This window comes from Diceros bicornis, chromosome 16 (genome assembly GCF_020826845.1).
Source record: "Diceros bicornis minor isolate mBicDic1 chromosome 16, mDicBic1.mat.cur, whole genome shotgun sequence".
NCBI classification, from domain to species: domain Eukaryota; kingdom Metazoa; phylum Chordata; class Mammalia; order Perissodactyla; family Rhinocerotidae; genus Diceros; species Diceros bicornis.
Genome location: NC_080755.1, coordinates 21,472,547 through 21,493,059, shown reverse-complemented (window position 1 = coordinate 21,493,059; position 20,513 = coordinate 21,472,547). Strand labels below are relative to the sequence as shown.

Here is a 20,513-nt window from a genome sequence, read left to right as displayed (position 1 = left end):
TCAAATGTAGCATAGCATACTGCAGTATTTCTCAAACTTGAATGATTTTAGGAACCACCTAGGAGTATATTTTAAATGCAGGTCTCACAATCAAACACACACCCACACAGTAGCTACAATTCTCATTCAGTGGGTCTATGATGGAGACCTGGAGTTTTTTTAACAAACACACCTAGTTGACTGTGATGCAAACAGTCTGTGGATCACATTTGGAAAAATATTGAGCTATAAAAATTAAGAGTACCAATTCTTGAGCTAAAGAGACCAAAGTTTCAATCCCTCTTCTGACAATTATTAAAAGGATGACCGTAAATAAGTTTCTTCCCATCTCCATTCATCAATTCCCTTTACCTATAAAATAGAGGTGAAAACTGTACCTATCACAAGTGCCCTGCTTTGATCAATGCTAAGGTGCCAGCTGTTTTACCATCGTGGCTTTTGAAACATCAATACAAATAATATACTGAAAAGGGCAAATAACATGATAATGATGATTATTCTCAATTGAATGATTAATCTTGTTCAGAAAGTTTTATTATAAACCATACCATAGCATCATCACTGTCTCGTGGCTTTGGTCCTTCTGGAGGACACTCATGACATATAAATAAGATATGTTCTATCTCCCGCCCAGGTAACTTCAACCTTTGCTTCATGGCCTTATCTACCTCTAATGTCTCTCCTTCCCAGTTCACTTGGCATGTAAGTACAAACATAATTTTTCCTAAACAGAACTTTTACTATGACAAATCTGGCTGAAAACTTTGAAAGACTTCACAATCTCATCTCCAAGTCTTCATTCATGTAATTTCCCTGTGAGGAACGTTTAAGAACCTAATTTCTTACAAGATCTAGCAGAAGGCAACTTCCAAGAAGACTTTTTTATTGAATTCTAACCCTAGATTTAGAGCTAATCTGGGCACAGCTCACGTGGATGCTTCTCTAACTCGATCTTCCCAAGGTGAGCGTTTTTTTTTATCGCCAGAGACTATTTTTTTTCCTAAGTCCCTGCTCGGAAAGATTAACCATAAATATTATGTCATATATTATATAATGAATACATATTATTGATATACTTGTATATATAAGGACAAAAAGACTTAAATACATGACAAAACAATGAATTACATATTTAGCAAGGTAGAACACATGTTTAATGTACACTAAAGAATCTGATTCCTGCAATATGAAAAAATGGACATTAAATTTGGTGGAGTAATACTCTAGGCAAATAGCATGTAACCTCGTCCTATATTATTTTCTAAAAGTGTCTTTTAAAGAAAATTTTTAAAAATCACACTAAACTCCTAGCTGTTAAAATATCTTCACTAACAGAAGTAATATATATATGCATTATTCATCCATATTTTATTTCTTTCTAAAATATAAAGACTCTAAAAAAGAACCCATCTTAACCATAAAGCATTATCACACATTCAAAAAATTGACAATAATTCCTTGCTATCATCAAAATAGCCAGTCAGTTTAAATAGGGCAAACTATACAAACATGTAGAGGTACTGTAGTGTCATTTCTGATTCTGAATATGAAAAATAAAACACGAATCTCTGGCACCCTCTGGTGTTTAAGCACTATATCGCTTCCTTTATTCATCCCAGGTATATTGACAAGCAGAATAGAAAATATGACTTTCTTAACAGAAAAAGGTCACAAACAAAAAAATTTTTTTCCAGTTAAAAAGGTAGTTTTAGGGCCGGCCCTGTGGCTTAGCGGTTAGGTGCGCGCGCTCCGCTGCTGGTGGCCCAGGTTCGGACCCCGGGCGCGCCCCGACGCACCGCTTCTCCAGCCATGCTGGGGCCGTGTCCCACATACAGCAACTGGAAGGATGTGCAGCTATGACATGCAACTATCTGCTGGGGCTTTGGGGGAAAAAAGTAAATAAATAAAATTATAAAAAAAAAAAAAAGTAGTTTTGAAGAAGTAGGCAGCTATTACTCTATGTTATTAAACCTCATCCAGTTAAGACAAGATCTAATGCCATATACTATTACCTCAACAAAAAAGTCAACATCTAGAGTCTATTTTAAGCTTCATTTTAACAATAACTGAAGTGATATTGATATTAAGTACCCAAGAAAGCAAACAAATTTAAAAAGACATCACGATAAAAAGATATGCATAAAACTACATGGGACTCAATTACTAGAAAGTATTATACAAAAATTAAAAGCATATCAGTGCAAAAAATAAAAGATACCTTAAAAAATAGCTAAGATTATAGATACTCCTGTTCTCTTTTTCAAAATTCACTATTTCAACAAATATTTGAATGCTTAATATGAATCAGGCATTGTTCTAAACATTACATATGTAACAGTAAATAAAAGTTGTTATAAACTCTCAGAGAGATTTAAACAGGAGTGGGAAAAACAAGGAAAGGTAAACAAACAAATGAATAGGACAATTTTAGATAAGTGCCCCAAGACAGTGGACATGACTGAAGAAGCTACTTGACATTGGTTGGCCAAGCAAAGGCTCTTTAAGGAGACAACTTTTAAACTGAACTAAGAAGGACCAAGCCATATGAAAAGCGGCAGACAGAAAGTCTAGAGAATATCACAGCTAAAAACTGTACAGTGGGAACATGACTAGAGAGTTTGAAGAACAGAAAGAAAGAGAACAAGGGGCCTGGGGTCCTAACACCATGGAACGTTATACCTACAATGGTCTGTCTAATTCCAGATTCCCTGAATATGAGAAATAATCTATGTTGCTATGCCACCGTTTTTTAGTTTTTCTGTTATCTACAACCTAACTGAATTCTAAAAAATATAACTATGGTTCAAGAAGGTTCACATCATAAAAAATCCAATTCTCCCCCAAATTAACCTCATCACATAATCTCAATAAAAAATTTTCATAGAACTGCCCGGCCGATTCTAAAATTCACGTGTGAAAGAAAAAGAACAAGTCAAGACACCTTTGATAAAAAAGGAATAAAGAGAGAATTTACCCTATCAGATATAAAAACAAATAATGAAGGTATAATAATTGAAAATGCAAAAATATTAACATAGAAATAAAACAAAAACATAGCACTAAAATGAAATTCTAGAAATGTACCCCTGTATAAATCAGAATTTATTATAGGACAAAGGTGGCATTTTACATCAAAAAGGTAAGGATGATGAATTCTTCAGTAACTACCGTTGAGATGAGCAATCTAATTGGGAAAAAGTTAATTTCTACTTCAGACATTTACAAAGATAAAATCAAGGATTATTGAAAATGTAAAGGTATATGTGCATATGTGATCTGTATGTGTACTGGTATCTTAGGAGAAAATACAGGAGCACACCATTATGAACTCAGGATAGGGAAAGATGTTTAGAATGCAATAAGCACTCAACAGATAAAGGGGCAAAAGTAATAAGCTAGAAATTTCCCAAAGAAAATACTAATGGTGACATTTTTGCTTCAGGCAGTAAGTAGACTAGATTTACTGAGGAGAAATTACATAGCATTATAACTAGACCAGCATAACACATTTTCATTCCACTGCTGGGTGCACAAAAGTTGTCAAAAAAGGTGTCAGTAAAAATAAGCAATGAGCACACACTTTAAAGACAGAATTGCCTCAGGGGCAAATGCCTGTGGCCAGCACTAGTTCTTGAGCCTCTGTTAAAGTAGAGAAATTGTATCTGCGCCTGCTGGGTTAAGTCAAGTTCCCTAGAATAGAGGGTCTAAAGTAGTCCCAAGTCAATAGTCATCCCTGGTTCCTACAAGAAACAGTCACAAATCCTCTCAGTACAGCAAAGTCAATTTAGGCCCTCAGGTTTACTCTGATTTACCCACCCAATGAGGTTTTAAATCCAACAATTACATTTTTTACTTCTAAATGTCCTATTTGGTTATTTTCAAATCTTTGTATTCATTTTTTAATAGATAATTGTTACCTGCTCATTTTGTGATTTCACCTTTTATTTTTAACCATTTTATAACAGTTTTTAATATTGAATATTTGATCATCTAATGTTTAAAGTCACTGCAGTTCCAAATGTGTTGCTGTTTCCCTGTAGTTTAAACTCAGGGTGACTTTTCCTTATATGTTTTATCTTTGAAAGTGAACACATACAAACAATAGAATGACATTTCTAAAGTGATGAAAGCCAAAACAAAAAAAACTCAACCCATAATTCTAATCTCACTCTTGACATCATTGTATACATAAATAACCTAAAATATGCTAAAAATTATCAGAAATAAGAACTAACAAGGCAGTTGGCATATGATTAAAAAAGAAGCCACCTGTATTTCTATAAACTAGGAATAGAAAAAGAAATTATCAAAAATATTACTTATAATAGCAATAAAAAGGTGCCTAGAAATAAAACCAATAGATAAATGCAACAAACTGTGTAAACCTTTATAGAAAAAAATGACATCATTTTATCAAAAGATGTTAAAAAAGACATGCACAAATGGAGATAAATCATGTTCATAGATAGAAGGCTCAAAATTATATAAAGAAATCAGCTGAAGGACAATGGACCTAGGGACTCAAGGTCATGCAAATTCAAGTTCTAGAAGAGATCTTTGGTGGAATTTAAACTGATGCTTAATCTTATATGGAACAGCAAAATCCCAAGAACAGCCAAGGAAATCAAGAAGAGCAGGAGAGGGGGGTACGAGAGGCGAGAAAGGAGAAGAATTAAAGGAGAAGGAGAGGTGGGTAGGGGACATGCCTTAACAGATATAAAATTTATTTTGAAGTTATAGTAAATTGAGCAGTATACAATTGGAAATAAATAAATTAACTGATAAGATAAAATAGAGATAAAAAGAAAGATAAACTAACTAAAGGAATAGCCCAGAAAAGACCCAAGCAGAGGTCAAAGGAATACCTAGGACTCAAGATATCTTGATTTCTAAAGAATAATTAAGAAATGCCTCATAACATTCCTGATGGACAAGATGAAGTAACACCAGAATGATAACCATTATATATATCCCAAACCCCATAACTAGGACAAAGCAGACACTGAATGAATATTCAATGAATGGATTAGCAACCTGCTGAGAAAAATTAATCAGTGTTGGCTAATCCATTAGTATCACAAATAAAGGCAGGCTAGAGTGGCAAGTTTTTCACTCTTGAATGAAGACATTAATGTCATCTATAAAAACAAAAGCAAAACACAATAAACCAACTAAATCTAACAACCTATATATAACATGCTACCCAAACAAGAGCATACATGTCTTCTCAAGTGCACATGGGACGTTTTCCAGTATAGACCACATGTTAGGCCACAAATGAAGTCTCAATAGATTTAAAAAGATAACACACTTGGGGCCGGCCCGGTGGCACAAGCGGTTAAGTGCGCGCGCTTCACTGCGGCGGCCCGGAGTTTGCTGGTTCAGATCCCGGGCGCGCACCAATGCACCACTTGGCTTGCCAAGTGCCATGCTGTGGCGGTGTCCCATATAAAGTGGAGGAAGATGGGTACAGATGTTAGCACAGGGCTGATCTTCCTCACAAATAGATAAATAAAAAAGATAACATACAAAGTATCTTCTCTGACCACAATGAGATGAAGTTAGAAATCAACAACAGAAGTAAAACTGTCAAATTAACAAATTTGTGGCAACTAAACAACACTCTCTTAAATAATCAATGGATGAAAGAAGAGATCACAAGGGAAATTAGAAAATACTTAGATGAATGAAAACAAAACAGAACATACCACAACTTATGAGATGCAAAAAAAGCAGTGCTAAGGGGGAAATTTAGAGCTATAAATGACTACATTAAAAAAACAAGAAAGATCTCATAGCAACAAACTAACCTCACAACTTAAGGAACTAGAAAAAATAAGAACGAACTAAATCCAAAGCTAGCAACAAGAAGGAAATAATAAAGATTACAGCAGGACCCGGTGTGGTGGTGCAACGGTTAAGTTCACGTGCTCCGCTTCAGTGGCCCAGGGACTGCCAGGTCAGATCCTGGGCACACACCTACTCACCGCTCATCAAGCCTATGCTGAGGTGGCGTCCCACATAGAGCAACTAGAAGGATGTACAACTATGACACACAACTATCTACTGGGGCTTAGGGCAGGAAAAAGGAAAAGAGGAGGAAGATTGGCAACAGATCAGGGTCAATCTTCCTTAAAAAAAAAAAAAGATTAGAGCAGAAATAAAAGAGAGAACAGAAAAATGATAGAGAAAATTAATGAAACCAAAAGTTGGTTCTTTGAAAAGATAAAAAAAATTTGACAAACTTTTAGCTAGATGGACTAGGAATAAGAGAAAGAAGACTCAAATTACTAAAACCAGAAATGAAAGTGGAGGCGTTACCACTGATTCTACAGAAATGAAAAGAATTATTAGAGTACTATGAACAATTACACACCAAAAAATTGGATAGCCTAGATGAAATGGACAAATTCCTAGATACACAAAGCCTACCAAAACTAAACATGAACAAATTGAAAATATGAATAGTCCAATAATTACTGAGGAGATTGAATCAGTAATCAAAAATCTCCCAACAAAGAAAAGCCCTGAACCTGATGGCTTCACTGTGAGTTATACCAAACATTTAAAGGAGAATTAATACCAAATCTTCTAAAACTAATACCAAATCTTCTAAAACTTTTCCAAAATATTGAAGAGGAAAGGACAATTCCTAACTAGTTCTATGAGGCCAGCATTACCATGATACCCAAGCCAGACAAAGATACTATAAGAAAACTATGAACATTCCTCAACAAAATGCTGACCAACTGAATTCAGCAGCGTAAGGATTACACACCATGACCAAATGAGATTTATTCCTGGAGTGCAAAGATGGGTCAACATACAAAAATTGATCAATGTAATAACACCATTAACACAATGAAGGAAAATAACCACTGACCATCTCAACTGATGTAGAGAAAGAATTCTGCAAAATTCAACACCCTTTCATAGATAGAAACACTCAAAAAACTAGGAATAGAAGGAAATTACCTCAAAATAGTATAGCAATATATGAAAAACCCACAGCAAACGCCATACTCAATGATGAAAGACTGAAAGCTTTTCCTCTAAGATCAAGAACAAGACAAAAATGCCCACTTTTGCCACTTGAACTATTCAACATAGTACTGGAAGTTCTAGCCAGAGCAATTAGGCAAGAAAAAGAAATGAAAGGCATCCAAATTGGAAAGAGAGAAGTAATATTATCTCTATTCAGAGATGATATGATGCCATGTGTTAAAAAACCCTAAAATTCCACAAAAAAGCTAGTATTAAAAATGCATTGAGCAGAATACTACTCAGCCATAAAAAAAGACAAAATTGTCCCATTGGCAACAACATGGATGGGCCCGGAGGGTATTATGTTAAGTGAAATAAGCCAGAAAAAGAAAGACAAACACTGTATGATCTCACTCATATGTGGAATATAAACCAACACATGGACAGAGAAAACTGTATTGTGGTTACCAGGGGCAATGGGGGTGGGGGGTGGGCACAAGGGGTGAAGGGAGACATATACATGGTGATGGACAAACAAAAATGTACAACCCAAAATTTCACAATGTTATAAACTATTAAAACATCAATAAAAAAATAAATAAATAAAACATTTAAAAAAAATGCATCGAGCAAATTAGCAGGGTACAAAGTCAACACACAAAAATCAGCTACATTTCTATACATTAACATGAACAATCTGTAAAGGAAATTTAAAAAAAAAACAATTCCATTTATAACAGCATCAAAAAGAATAAAATACGGGGGCTGGCCCACTGGTGCAAGCGGTTAAGTGCTCACGCTTCGCTGCGGCAGCCCAGAGTTCACCAGTTCGGATTCCGGGCACACACCAACGCACTGCTTGGCAAGCCATGCTGTGGCAGCGTCCCATATAAAGTGGAGGAAGATGGGTATGGATGGTAGCACAGGGCCAGTCTTCCTCAGCAAAAAAAGAGGAGGACTGGCAGATGTTAGCACAGGGCTGATCTCCACACCAAAAAAAATAAAATAAAATACTTAGCAGTAAACTTAACCAAGGAGGCAAAAGACTTGTACAACGAAGACAACAAAACATTGCTGAAAGAAATTAAAGAAGACATAAATAAATAGAAATACATCCCATATTCATGGAGTAGAACGCTTAATATTACTGAGATGTCAATATTACCCAAAGCGACCTACAGATTCAATGCAATCTCTATCAAAAGCACAATGAAGCTTTTTTGCAGAAATAGAAAAACTCATCCTAAAATTCGTATGCAATCTCAAGGGACCCCAAATAGCCAAAATAATCTTGAAAAAGAACAAAGCTGGAGGACTCATATTTCCTGATTTCAAAACTTACTACAAAGCCAGAGTAATCAAAACAGTGTGGCACTAACATAAAGACAGACACATAGACAAATGGAAGAGAGTAGAGAACCCAGAAATAAACACTCACATATATGGTCAAATGATTTTTACAAGGGTGCCAAGACCTTTCATTGGGAAAGAAGAGTATTTTCAACAAATAGTGCTAGGAAAACTGGATATCCACATTCAAATGAATAATGTTGGACCCTTACCTAAGTCTGTATACAAAAATTAACTCAAAATGGACCAAAGACCTAAAAGTAAGATCTAAAACTATAAAAATATTAGAAAAAAACATAAGGCAAAAGCTTTATGACATTGGATTTGGCAATAATTTCTTGAATATGACACCAAAGGCATAAGCAACAAAAGAAAATTAGACAAATTGGACTTCACAAAAATTTTTAAATTTTGTGCATCAAAAGACACTATCAACAGAGTAAAAAAGGCAATCCACAGAAGAAAATATTTGCAAATCATACATTTGATAAGGGATTAATATACAGAACATATAAAGAACTCCTAAAACTCAACAAAAAACCAACTTGATTTAAAAAATGGTCAAAATACTTGAATAGACAATTCTCCAAAGATTTACAAATGGCCAATAAGAACATGAAAAAATGCTCAACATTATTTGTCATCAGGGAAAAGCAAATCAAAATCACCACAAAATACTACTTTAGACCTATTAGGATGGCTATTATAAAACAAAACAAAACAGAAAATAACAAGTGTTGGCAAGGATGTGGAGAAAATTGAACGCTTGTGCATGCTGATGGGAATGTAAAACGGTACAGCTGTTGTGGAAAACAGTATGGCAGTTCCTTAAAAAATTAAAAATAGAATTACCATAAGATCCAGCAATTCCACTTCTGGGTATATACTCAAAAGAAGTGAAAACAGACTTGAAGAGATATTTGCAGGCCGATGTTTGTAGCAGCATTATTCACAATAGCTAAAATGTGGAAGCAACCCAAGTGTCCATCGACAGATGAATAAGCAAGATGTGACACATACATACAATGGAATATAATTCAGTCTTTAAAAGGAAGGAAATTCTGACATATGCCTCAACAGGACATTGTTCTAAGTGAAATAAGCCAGTCACAAAAAGACAAATACTGTATAACTCCACTTACGTGATACACTTAGAGTAATCAAAACCGTACAGACAGAAAGTAGAATAGTGGTTGCCAGGGGAAAGGGAGAAGTGAGAAATGGGAAGTTATTGTTTAATAGGTATAAAGTGTCATTTTACAAGATGAAAAGAGTTCTGGAGATGGATGGTGGTGGTAGCACAACATTATAAATGTATTTAATACTACTGAACTATACACTTAAAAATGGTTAAGATGGCAAATTTTATGTTATGTGTATTTTACAACAATTTTTAAAATGGGGGGAGAAAAAGAATCATGCCAGTTTACAACAACAAAAATAGCACACTGAGTTTTAAATACCCTTGAAGTACACCAGAAATAAAAATTGAGGCTCAGAATCCAGCAAAGAAAAGCACCCTAAGTCTTAGTTGAAATTCCTGAGGGACTACACCCTGGAAGTGAAGAGAACCAAAGAGACATGGGAGTCTTGGAAAGATTACAACCTAGCTTTTTTTCAGCTCAGTTACTGATTAGATTAAGGCAATCTGCTCCTCTGCTGCCAACCAGAAAATTGGACAAATTCTCTTTCTGGAGGTAATTAATCCAAAACTCCTAGAATTATTTTTTATTTTTATGTGACTTTGACTCAAAATTACTAAGTACACACCAAGAAATAGGACTAAAAAGCCAGATAACAGAAACAGACTTATGGATAACCTGGATATTGGGAATATTAGGCAAGGACTTTAAAGTAACTACGATTGGGGGCCAGCCCCATGGCCGAGTGCTTCAAGTTCCACATGCTCTGGTTTGGCAGCCCAGGTTTGGATCTCGGCTGCGGACCTACATCACTCACCAGCCATGCTGTGGGGGCGACCCACATACAAAATAGAGGAAGACTGGCACAGATGTTACCTCAGGGCTAATCTTCCTCAAGCAAAAAAAGAGGAAGATTCGCAACAGATGTTAGCACAGGGTGAATCTTCCTCAGCAAAAAAAAAAAAAAAAATCAAAACTAGGATTAATTGTTCAGGAACACAGAAGAAAAGATAATTCCACCAGAGAATAATAATCTATTAAAAAAGAAATGGAGGTTGTCGTTTCTGGTAACATCAGAGTAGCTTGATTAATAACAATTACAAAATCAACATACAACTTTTAGGCAACCATTTAAAGAACTGAACAAAAGCAGGCAGAAACTGGAGGGAAGTGACTGTTAAAAGATGGGAACAGGGGCAAGCCCGCTGGTGCAAGCAGTTAAGTGCGCGCGCTCCGCTGCGGCAGCCCGGAGTTTGCCGATTCGGAGCCCGGGCGCACACATGAGTCAAGCCATGCTGTGGCGGCGTCCAATATAAAGTAGAGGAAAATGGGCACAGATGTTAGCTCAGGGCCAATCTTCCTCAGCAAAAAAAGAGGAGGATTGGCAGATGTTAGCTCAGGGCTGATCTTCCTCACACAAAAAAATAAATAAATAAAAAAGGAAAAAAAAAAAAAGATGGGAACAACAATGGATAAAATTTGTGAGTTTATATCTTTTGACCTGAGAGCACTCCCCAGTCTGTGTAATCACATTCTTGGTGTCAGGTGTCACAGGACAGATTTTTGTGTTGACAGAGCACTTGGACAATTAAAGATATACCAGGATGTAAGGATCCATAGAGGAGTAGCCCTCAAATCTGCACATAAATCTGATCTATTCATTGATTGGTGGAAGAACTACATATGCCCAAGGGAACACTCCAGGATGCCTAACAAAAACAGCAAGAGGAAGAGAAAAGTAAGTTTGGAATTCAAGAGCAGTCAGGTTAAGCTACAATCAAGTCTACTAAATTAAAAAATCAAGTTTTCAGAAGAACATAACTGAATCCAGAGTCAATAATTACTAGACATGTGAAAAACAGGAAGTCAATGAATGTTCTGAACACAACAAAAATTTACAAGACATATGAAAAATAGAAAATGTGATCTGGGGTCAAGAAAAACATCAGCAGAAACTAATCTTGAAATGAGCCAGATGTTGCAATTAATAGGCAAAGATTTTAAGGAAGCATACAAATATGCTGACAGACTCAACAGAACATAAAGATCAAAGAAAAATAAACAAAGCCTTGTTGATATGTAGGAAAATATCAAGTAAGGTCTAATACACATATAATTGCAATCAAAAAAGGTCAGCAGAGATAACAGGACAAAAAAATTCTAAAGAAATAAGGACAGAACATTTTCCATAGTTAGAAAAAACTCCAAGTTACAGATTCAAAAAGCTCCGTAAAGCTCACGTATAAGAAACACAAAGAAAACTACAACCAGAGTCAAACTGAAGCAGAGTCAAACTGCTAAAATCCACGGAGAAAATCTTAAAAGCAATGAGAAAAAAACCTACACAGTACATACACGGGAACAATGATACGAATTAAAACTGACTTCCCATCAGAAACAATAGAGATCAGCAAACAATGGAATAACACCTTTAACTCTTCACAGTAAAAAAGTAAAAAAGATGCCAGCCTATAATTTTAAATTAAAAAAAAAAAAAAAACTACCCACCTAAAGTGAAGGTAAACAAAAACAGTTTTCAGGAAAAGGAAAACAGAAGAGTTGTCACCAGCAGAACTGTAGACCAAGAAATACTGTAAGAAGATCTTCAGCTGACAGGAAAAAAACACCACATGAAAACTGGACTCTACACAACAAAATGAAGAGCACTTGGAATGTTTTAAAGAAAAAGCCTGTTTTAAGAAAAAAGACTGTTCAAAGCTAAAATCATAATACTATAGAGTTTATAACGTATGCTGATGTACTATATATGAAAATAAAAATATATAGCACAGAAGAAGACAGTGGGATAAAGGGACCTATGTTGTTGCAAAGTTCCCCTATTTTACGTGTAGTACCATATTAACTCAAAATAGAGAGTGACAGTCTAAAAATGCATATTATAATCCTTGTAAATCTACCAAACAAAAAAAAATGCAGAGATATAGATAAAAAGCCAAGAGAGGAATTAAAATGGAATATAAAATAATAATCACTTATCCCAAAAGACAAGAAACAAAGAAGAGATGAATAAAATAGCAAAATATTAACCTAAATATTACAATATCAATAATTAAATTAAATGTAAAGGTCTAAATACACCAGTTAAAAAGGAATCATTGTTAGATTTGATCAAAAAAAAAGCACAGTCCAGCTCTATGCTATGTATAAAACACACTCTTTAAATACAAAGACACATGTAGGTTGAAAGAAAAAGGAAGGAAAAAGAATATGTAAACAATAATAACAAAGCTAAGTGTTTATACTCAGCAGACAAAATACACAGCAATACTAGAAATATTTTCAAATAAAGAAGGACATTTAATTGTGATAAAAGGGCCAATTCATCAGAAAAACATAACAATTATAAATACGTATACATCTAATAACAGAACATCAAATAAATAATGTAAAAACTGACAGGAACTAAAGGAAAAAAATAAGAATATCTACAATCAAAGTTGGAAATTTAATACCCACACTCAGTAATTGATGGGAATAGTCAAAAAAAAAAAAAAAAAAAAAAAAAAAAGCCAGGAAATAGATGTGAACACTACTGGCTACCTTCATCAGACTGACATTTACAAAAAACTGTCCAAAACTGAAGAACACATTTTTCCAAGTGCATATGAGATATTCATCAAGGTTGACCACAATGAAGAATCTCAATAAATTTAATAACATTAAAATTATATGGAGTATGTTCTCTGATCGCAAAAAATTACATTAGAAAATAAATGCATAAAATCTCTAGAAAAGCCCCAAATGTTTGCACTATTAAATAGAAGAGAAAGAAGAAAATATTTTGATATGAATGAAAACGAAAACAAAACACTAAAATTAGTTGGAAGATAAATCAGTACCTAGGGAGAAATTTATAATTTTAAACGCCTATATTAGAAAGAAGATTAAAACGTAATGATCTAAATTTCCACCTTCAGGGGCTAGAAAAAGAGAAGCAACTTAAACCCAAAGTAAGGAGAAGGAATATTTTTTTAATAAAGTAGACAAAAGATGAACAACAGATAAAAATAACAAAATCAAATGTTCATTCTTTAAAACCATTAAGAAAATTGAAAAAAACCCTATCAATGGAAAGAAAGAACATCACTACAAATCTTATAGATATTAAAAGGATAAGGGAATAAAATGAACAACTTTCTTCCCCAAAAAGTCAACAACTAAGATAAAATACACAGGGGCCGGCCTGGTAGCGCAAGCGGTTAAGTTCACCCGCTCTGCTGTGGCGGCCCGGGGTTCGCAGGTTTGGATCCCGCGCATGCACCAATACACTGCTTGTCAGGCTATGCTGTGGCAGGCGTCCCATATAAAGTGGAGGAAGATGGGCATGGATGTTAGCCCAGGGCCAGTCTTCCTCAGCAAAAAGAGGAGGGTTGGCAGATGTTAGCTCAGGGCCGATCTTCCTCAAAAAAAAAAAAAAAGATAAAATACACAAAATTCTTGAAAAAATTACAGTATACTAAATTACCACTAAAGAATCTACAGACATTAAAAAGAAAAGGATGGGCCTGCCCCGTGGCTTAGTGGTTAAGTGCGCGTGCTCCGCTGCTGGCGGCCTGGGTTCGGATCCCAGGCACGCACCGACGTATGTCTTCTCCGGCCATGCTGAGGCCGCATCCCACATACAGCGACTAGAAGGATGTGCAGCTATAGATAGCTATACAACTATTTACTGGGGCTTTGGGGGAAAAAATAAATAAATAAAATTATTAAAAAAAAAAAAGAAAGAAAAGGAAGTATGAGGAACAATTCCAACAAATTAACAATTTCAACAAATTTAAAAGATGAAATGTACAAAAACCTTAAAAAAATACAATTTTCTGAAACTGACATTAAGATGAAATACAAAATCTAAATATCCCATATATTTATAAAGGAAACCGACTTTCTTATCAAAACTTTCACCAAAAGAAAACAAAAGACCTACTTTCTTATGGAAGAAATAATATAATTTCTACACAAAGATTTAAAACACAGGAGGGGGAAATACTTTACAACTCATTTTTTGAGCCAGCATAACCACAGATACCAAAAGCTGGCAAAGACACCATAAGAACAGAAAACTATAGACCAAAACCCCCCATGAACATAAACACAAAACCTTTTAACAAAATATTAATCAAATCAAATACAGCAATATATAAAAAGGATAATACTCCAGGAGTACAAGGTTGACTTAACCTTCAAACATTTTTTTTTAAATCAATGTAATTCACAATACATTGAATAATATGAATAATAAGAAAAATGAATGATCATCTTCAATAGATGCAGAAAAAGTACATGACAAAAATACTCAACTTAAAAACGGGCAAAATATTTGAACAGACATTTCACAAAAGGAGTTACACAAATGGCCAATAGGACATGAAAATATACTCGGCATCATTAGCTACAAGGGAAATGCACATTAAAACCAAAATGAAATATAGCTATATACCAACTAGAATAGTTAAAACTTAAAAAAAAATTGCAGTATTAATTGTTGACAAGGATGTGGAACAGCTGGAACAAATTCTCACACTTTGTTGGTGGGAATGTAAATGGTATAACCACATAGGAAAACAGTTTGACAGTTTCTTATAAAGTTAAATGTATCCATACTACATGATTCAGCAATTCCACTCTCACATATTCACGTAAGTAAAGGGAAAATGAGCCCATACAAAGACTTGGACACATGTTTCCTAGCAGCTTTATTCACAATAGCCCAAAACTGGAAATGACCCAAATGTCAAACAACAGATAAAGAGATAAACAATCCAGTGCAAACAAATATGGTATATCCATACAGTGGAATAATACTCAGAAATAAAAAGGGACAAATGACTAATACATGGAACAATATTGGATGTATATCAAAGACATTATGCTGAGCAAAGGACACTAGACACAGGAATACAAATTATATAATTCTGTTGGTTTATAACCCTAGGAAAGACAAATCCAAACTACAATGATAGGAAGCCAATCAGTGGTTGCCTGGGGTGTAATGAGGGGACTGGCTGGGAAGGAGCACAAAGGAAGATTGTGGGATGGTGAAAACATTCTATGTATCTTTTTTTTTTTCAACAAGACATTTTTGCATTGCTTGCTTTGGAGTTTGCTTGATTGATTGATTAGTTAGTTAGTGAGTGAGTGAGGAAGATCAGCCCTGAGCTAACATGTATGCCAATCCTCCTCTTTTTGCTGAGGAAGACTGGCCCTGGGCTAACACCTGTGCCCATCTTCCTCCACTTTATGTGGGACACGGCCACAGCATGACCCGACAAGCGGTGCATTGGTGCGCGCCCAGGATCCAAACTCGGGCCGCCAGCAGCAGAGCAGGTGCACTTAACCGCTATGCCACGGGGCCGGCCCCTATTCTATATATCTTGATTGAGGTCCTTGGTATGTGGATTTAGCCTTTTGTCAAAACTCATCGCATCAGGAGACAATGATGAAGACGGCCTAGATCACCATCTTCCAACATTTCCTCTCAAAACAATACAGAACAACAAAAACCACAGCCTTGGCAAAACTCAAAGACAAAGACTATCCAAACTTCAAAATAAGATAAATATAAACGGAAAACAACAAGTCCCGATGCACACTCTCTTGTCCTCTGGCGACCACTTCCCCACCGACCTACTCCCTGTCCCCTGCTCAACTCACCCCCCACCCCCATCTGACTCAAGGCTCGTGGCAAAAGCAGACTGGGAAAAACTGCAGAAGAGAGACAAGAGAACTAGCAGCAGGCATAAATATGATATACACTATTGGCAGGAAGACTAATTACATCCCAAATCTGAAACTACTAAAAAGGTGTCCTGGTAGATCAAAGCATGGGCTACATTCAATTAAACCTGGCCGACTTCAAAATGAGTAAGCTTCTGGGTGTGGGGAGGCAAAAAAGAGAGAGAGAGGTACATTTTGGTGAAAGGGAAAATTTAGAGTGCTGCAGACAAAGGGAATCAAACAGGTTTTCAAAGGCAAATAGATGCAAAACAAAACCCTATTAAGAGGCATTGAAAAAAGGTGGAACAACAACCAAGGGAATGAAAATGAGATAAAGAAATAAAAAAGGATCAGAGACAAAATAATGGAAAAGAAAAAGAAGTAAAAGGAATAAAATCCATACTATTGCAGTCCCTGAAGAAAAAAACACAAAACGATGGACTAGAGCTAATATTTAAAACTACAATCCAAGAAAACTTTCCAGAAATTTCAAAAGACCAGAATCTACATATTAAAAGTGCCAATTGGGAACCTAGGAAAATTAAGCCAGAGTGATCAATGTTTCACAACATATCCTATTGTAAAACTATTAGATTTCAAAGACAAAGAAATAAATTCTCAAGGCCTTCAGATAAAAAGATCAAATAAATTAAAAACAACATAAAAATCAAGGCAATAATGAAGCAGTATTTTTTAAAAATGCAATACAAAACGTGTTAATTTCATATCCAGGCAAGCTGTCTTGCAAGTATCAAGGACCTTGAAAAAAAAGTTTTTAACATACAAGAACTTAGGGAATTCTACACCAATAAGCCCTTCTTAAGTGGATGAACATCATCTAACCAAGAGATGACTGAGAAAACCGCAGAAAAAGGACTTAGGGTGACCATTTTAATATAAAAGTAGACCTACAACTAAAATGTAGCTGAAGGTGAGGAAGGAAGACTAAAGTACAAATGTTTACATGTTGTGACAAAGAAATAATGCCAACTAAAAATGCGAGAAGGGAGGAAAAGAAGAAAGTAGAATACCCACATATTTTTATATAGGCAATAGGTGGAAATTAAAGAATATCAAAGGACAAAGCTAAAACTGTAAAATTTCTAAAACAAAGCATAGGAGAAAATCTTTGTAACCTTGGGTTACACAAACATTTCTTAGATAAAACATGAAAAGTATAATCTACAAGAGAAAAAATTAATGAACTGGACTTCAGCAAAATTAAAAACTTTTGCCCCGTGAAAGACACTGGTATGAGGATGATAAAACACACCAGAAAGAAAATATTTCCCAATCACCTATGTGGCAAAGCACTTGGATCTTGAATATACAACGAATTCTAAAAACTGAACTATAAGAAAACATACAACTCAATAAGAAAAAATGGGCAAAAGATTTGAATATACACTTCACCAAAGAAGACAGAAAATAAGCACAAGAAGAGATGCTCAACATCTTTAGTCACCAGGAAAATACAAATTAAAACCATAATAATAACCACTACACACTTATTAAAATGGTAAAAATCAAAAGAACTGACAATACCAAGTCCTGACATAGTTGGTGAGCAACGAGAACTCTTATCATTGCTGGTGGAAATGCAAAATGGTACAGTCTCTTTAGTAAAGAGGTTGGTAGTTTCTTAAGTGGTTAAACACATGCTTACCTAATGACCAAGCAATCATACTCATATATATTTACTACAGTGAAATGATAATCTATGTTCACATAAAAATCTGTACATAAATGTTTATAGCAGCTTTATACATACAGTCATGCATTGCTTAAAGACGGGGATATGTTCTAAGAAATGCATTGGTAGGCAATTTTGTCCAGTGAGCATCATAGAGTGTACTTACTACAAACCTAGATGGTTTAGCCTACTATACACCTAGGCTATTTGGTACTAATCTTATGGGACTACTGTCGTACATGTGGTCCATCGTTGACGGAAACATCGTTATGCGGCACGTGACTGTAACCATCAAAAACCAGAAACAATCCAATGTCCATCAAGAGGAAAAAGGATAAACAAATTTACATTTATACAATGAATACTTCTCACGAATACAAAAGAACAGTCTTCTAATATTCAAGATGATGTATAATATGAATCTCAAAAATATTCTGAGTGAAAAAAGTCAGAAGTAAAAGAATAGATAGTGTAACTTTCCATTTACATGAAGTTCAAGAATAGACAAAAATGATCTATGATGACGGACATAAGAAGAGTAGCTGTCAGCGGCAAGGGTTGGGGGTGACTGATTTAAAAGGAGCATAAAGGTGATGGATATGTTCAGCATCTTGAGCGGATTATGATTATACAGGTACATATGTTTGTCAAAATTCATTGAACTGTACACTTAAGATCTGCGCACTTTACTGTTTATAAATTATACTCAATAAAGTACTGTTAGCATTTTTAAAAGGCATCAATATATTTATTTTATATAAGTATTATTCTGTCATCTCTTCTGTTTTTAAAAGAGAAAATTTTTTAAATTATTTTTAAAAAATAAACCAGACCAGTTTTAACTATTTATTTTCTTTACCTGAAGGATGTTGTTCCATTCTCTTTTATCTTATTATTCTGAACAGGAGATGCTTGAAGTGACAGAATTTTATTTCCTGACAGGGTAATTTGCTTTAGAATGGAAGCTATAAAAACAAAAGAAGAAAGAAAAAAGTGGATTAAAAAAACCAATCCAGCCTCATTAGGAAAAATTCAGGACAACAGCTTTTAATATATGTAGAGCAATTAAGAAAATTTCAAGCTGCCCTAGAACTATGTTTAAATTCAAACATGACAATGAATTTATTCCCTACATAAGAAATTATCTTATAAAATCAAGACCTCTCCATTTCTTTTTTATATGGTCTTCAGATTGTCTATAGAATTGCCAGCATTATAAAAATATTACGCAGAAAAGGTGCCAGAAACATATGTTAATAATATATCGGGGCTGGCCCGGCGTGTAGTGGTTAAGTTCGTGAGCTCTGCTTCAGCAGTTCGGATCCTGGGCACAGACCTACTCACCACTCATCAAGCCATGCTGAGGCGGCATCACACATAGAGAAGCTACAACTCTACAACTATCATATACAACTATGTACTGGGGCTTTGGGGAGAAAAAAGGAAAAAAAGAGGAAGATTGGCAACAGACAGCGCAGGGCGAATCCTCCTCAAAAAAGAATAAATAATAATAAAATATATCATTTACACTGGTAGATTTTAAAAATACATAAGACATCTAGCTTTTATGCATAAGACTGATTTGCAAACTTAGAGAAAGAAGTACATTTTAAAAAGAAATAAGACTATAGCAAATTTTTTTTTTTTTTTTGGTGAGGAAGATCAGCCCTGAGCTAACATCCATGCCAATCCTCCTCTTTTTTTGCTGAGGAAGACCCGCCCTGAGCTAATATCTATTGCCAATCCTCCTCCTTTTCTTTCCCTTTTACTCCCCAAAGCCCCAGTAGATAGTTGTATGTCATAGTTTGCACATCCTTCTAGTTGCTGTATGTGGCATACCACCTCAGCATGGCCGGACAAGCAGTGCGTCGGTGCGCGCCCAGGATCCAAACCCGGGCCACCAGAAGCGGAGCGCACGCACTTAACCGCTAAGCCACGGGGCCGGCCCCTATAGCAAATTTTGTAAGTCAAATAAGTACTTATTTACTAGTAGATTGTTTTATCTAATTACAAAATACCAAGAGTAGTTGCTTCTTTTATTCTAAAACAATATATAGTCCTAAAAAGTAGCTATGTATGTACAAAGAACGTAACAGTTATGTTTCAGTCTTCTCTCATAGGTCCCAACTTAAAAGATCAAATCTCTCTTTGCTTAATATAACAATAAAAAAGAGAGTACAAAACCCTGACAAGTTCCAACCCAGTGTGATGGAGCGGGAATGGGCCAGAGTCTACCTGGAGGAAACTGACTGGTAGGTATTGCAGTGCTCACAGGCATCGTCTTCTGTCCAGGTTTCTGAATGGTCAGTGCTGAGCAATGGGAACGTGTGGTCACTTGTTTTGCAATGCCTCCTGAAGGCTGCTGGACTACCTGAAACCACGAGAACTGTCAATATAGTCATTCAACTAAAACTGCTTTAGGAAAGAACAAGCTTTCAGTCATATCAAACAGAACTAAAGGATTATGCTCACCTAACTGTAAATACACCCTTCTCTTAGCATAATAATGAAGCCTACTTAAAATTTAAATTTGTATGGAGCAAAATTATCTTCTTATTCAAAAGCAAAAAACTGATTATCTCACACAATATATTTATTTTTTTAGAGCG

At 35.3% G+C, this 20,513-nt stretch overlaps 1 protein-coding gene across 1 annotated transcript in view; it reads right to left on the bottom strand.

Moving 5' to 3' along the window:
• The window catches only part of TAF4B (TATA-box binding protein associated factor 4b), a 128,016-nt gene that overhangs the window by 67,454 nt on the left and 40,049 nt on the right, over nt 1-20,513 (bottom strand). The window contains exons 8-9 of the mRNA XM_058556921.1: nt 20,140-20,275; nt 18,764-18,869 (exon numbers count right to left, since the gene is read on the bottom strand). Of these exons, the coding sequence (XP_058412904.1) occupies nt 18,764-18,869; nt 20,140-20,275 (242 nt within the window). The remainder of the gene's footprint in view (nt 1-18,763; nt 18,870-20,139; nt 20,276-20,513) is intronic.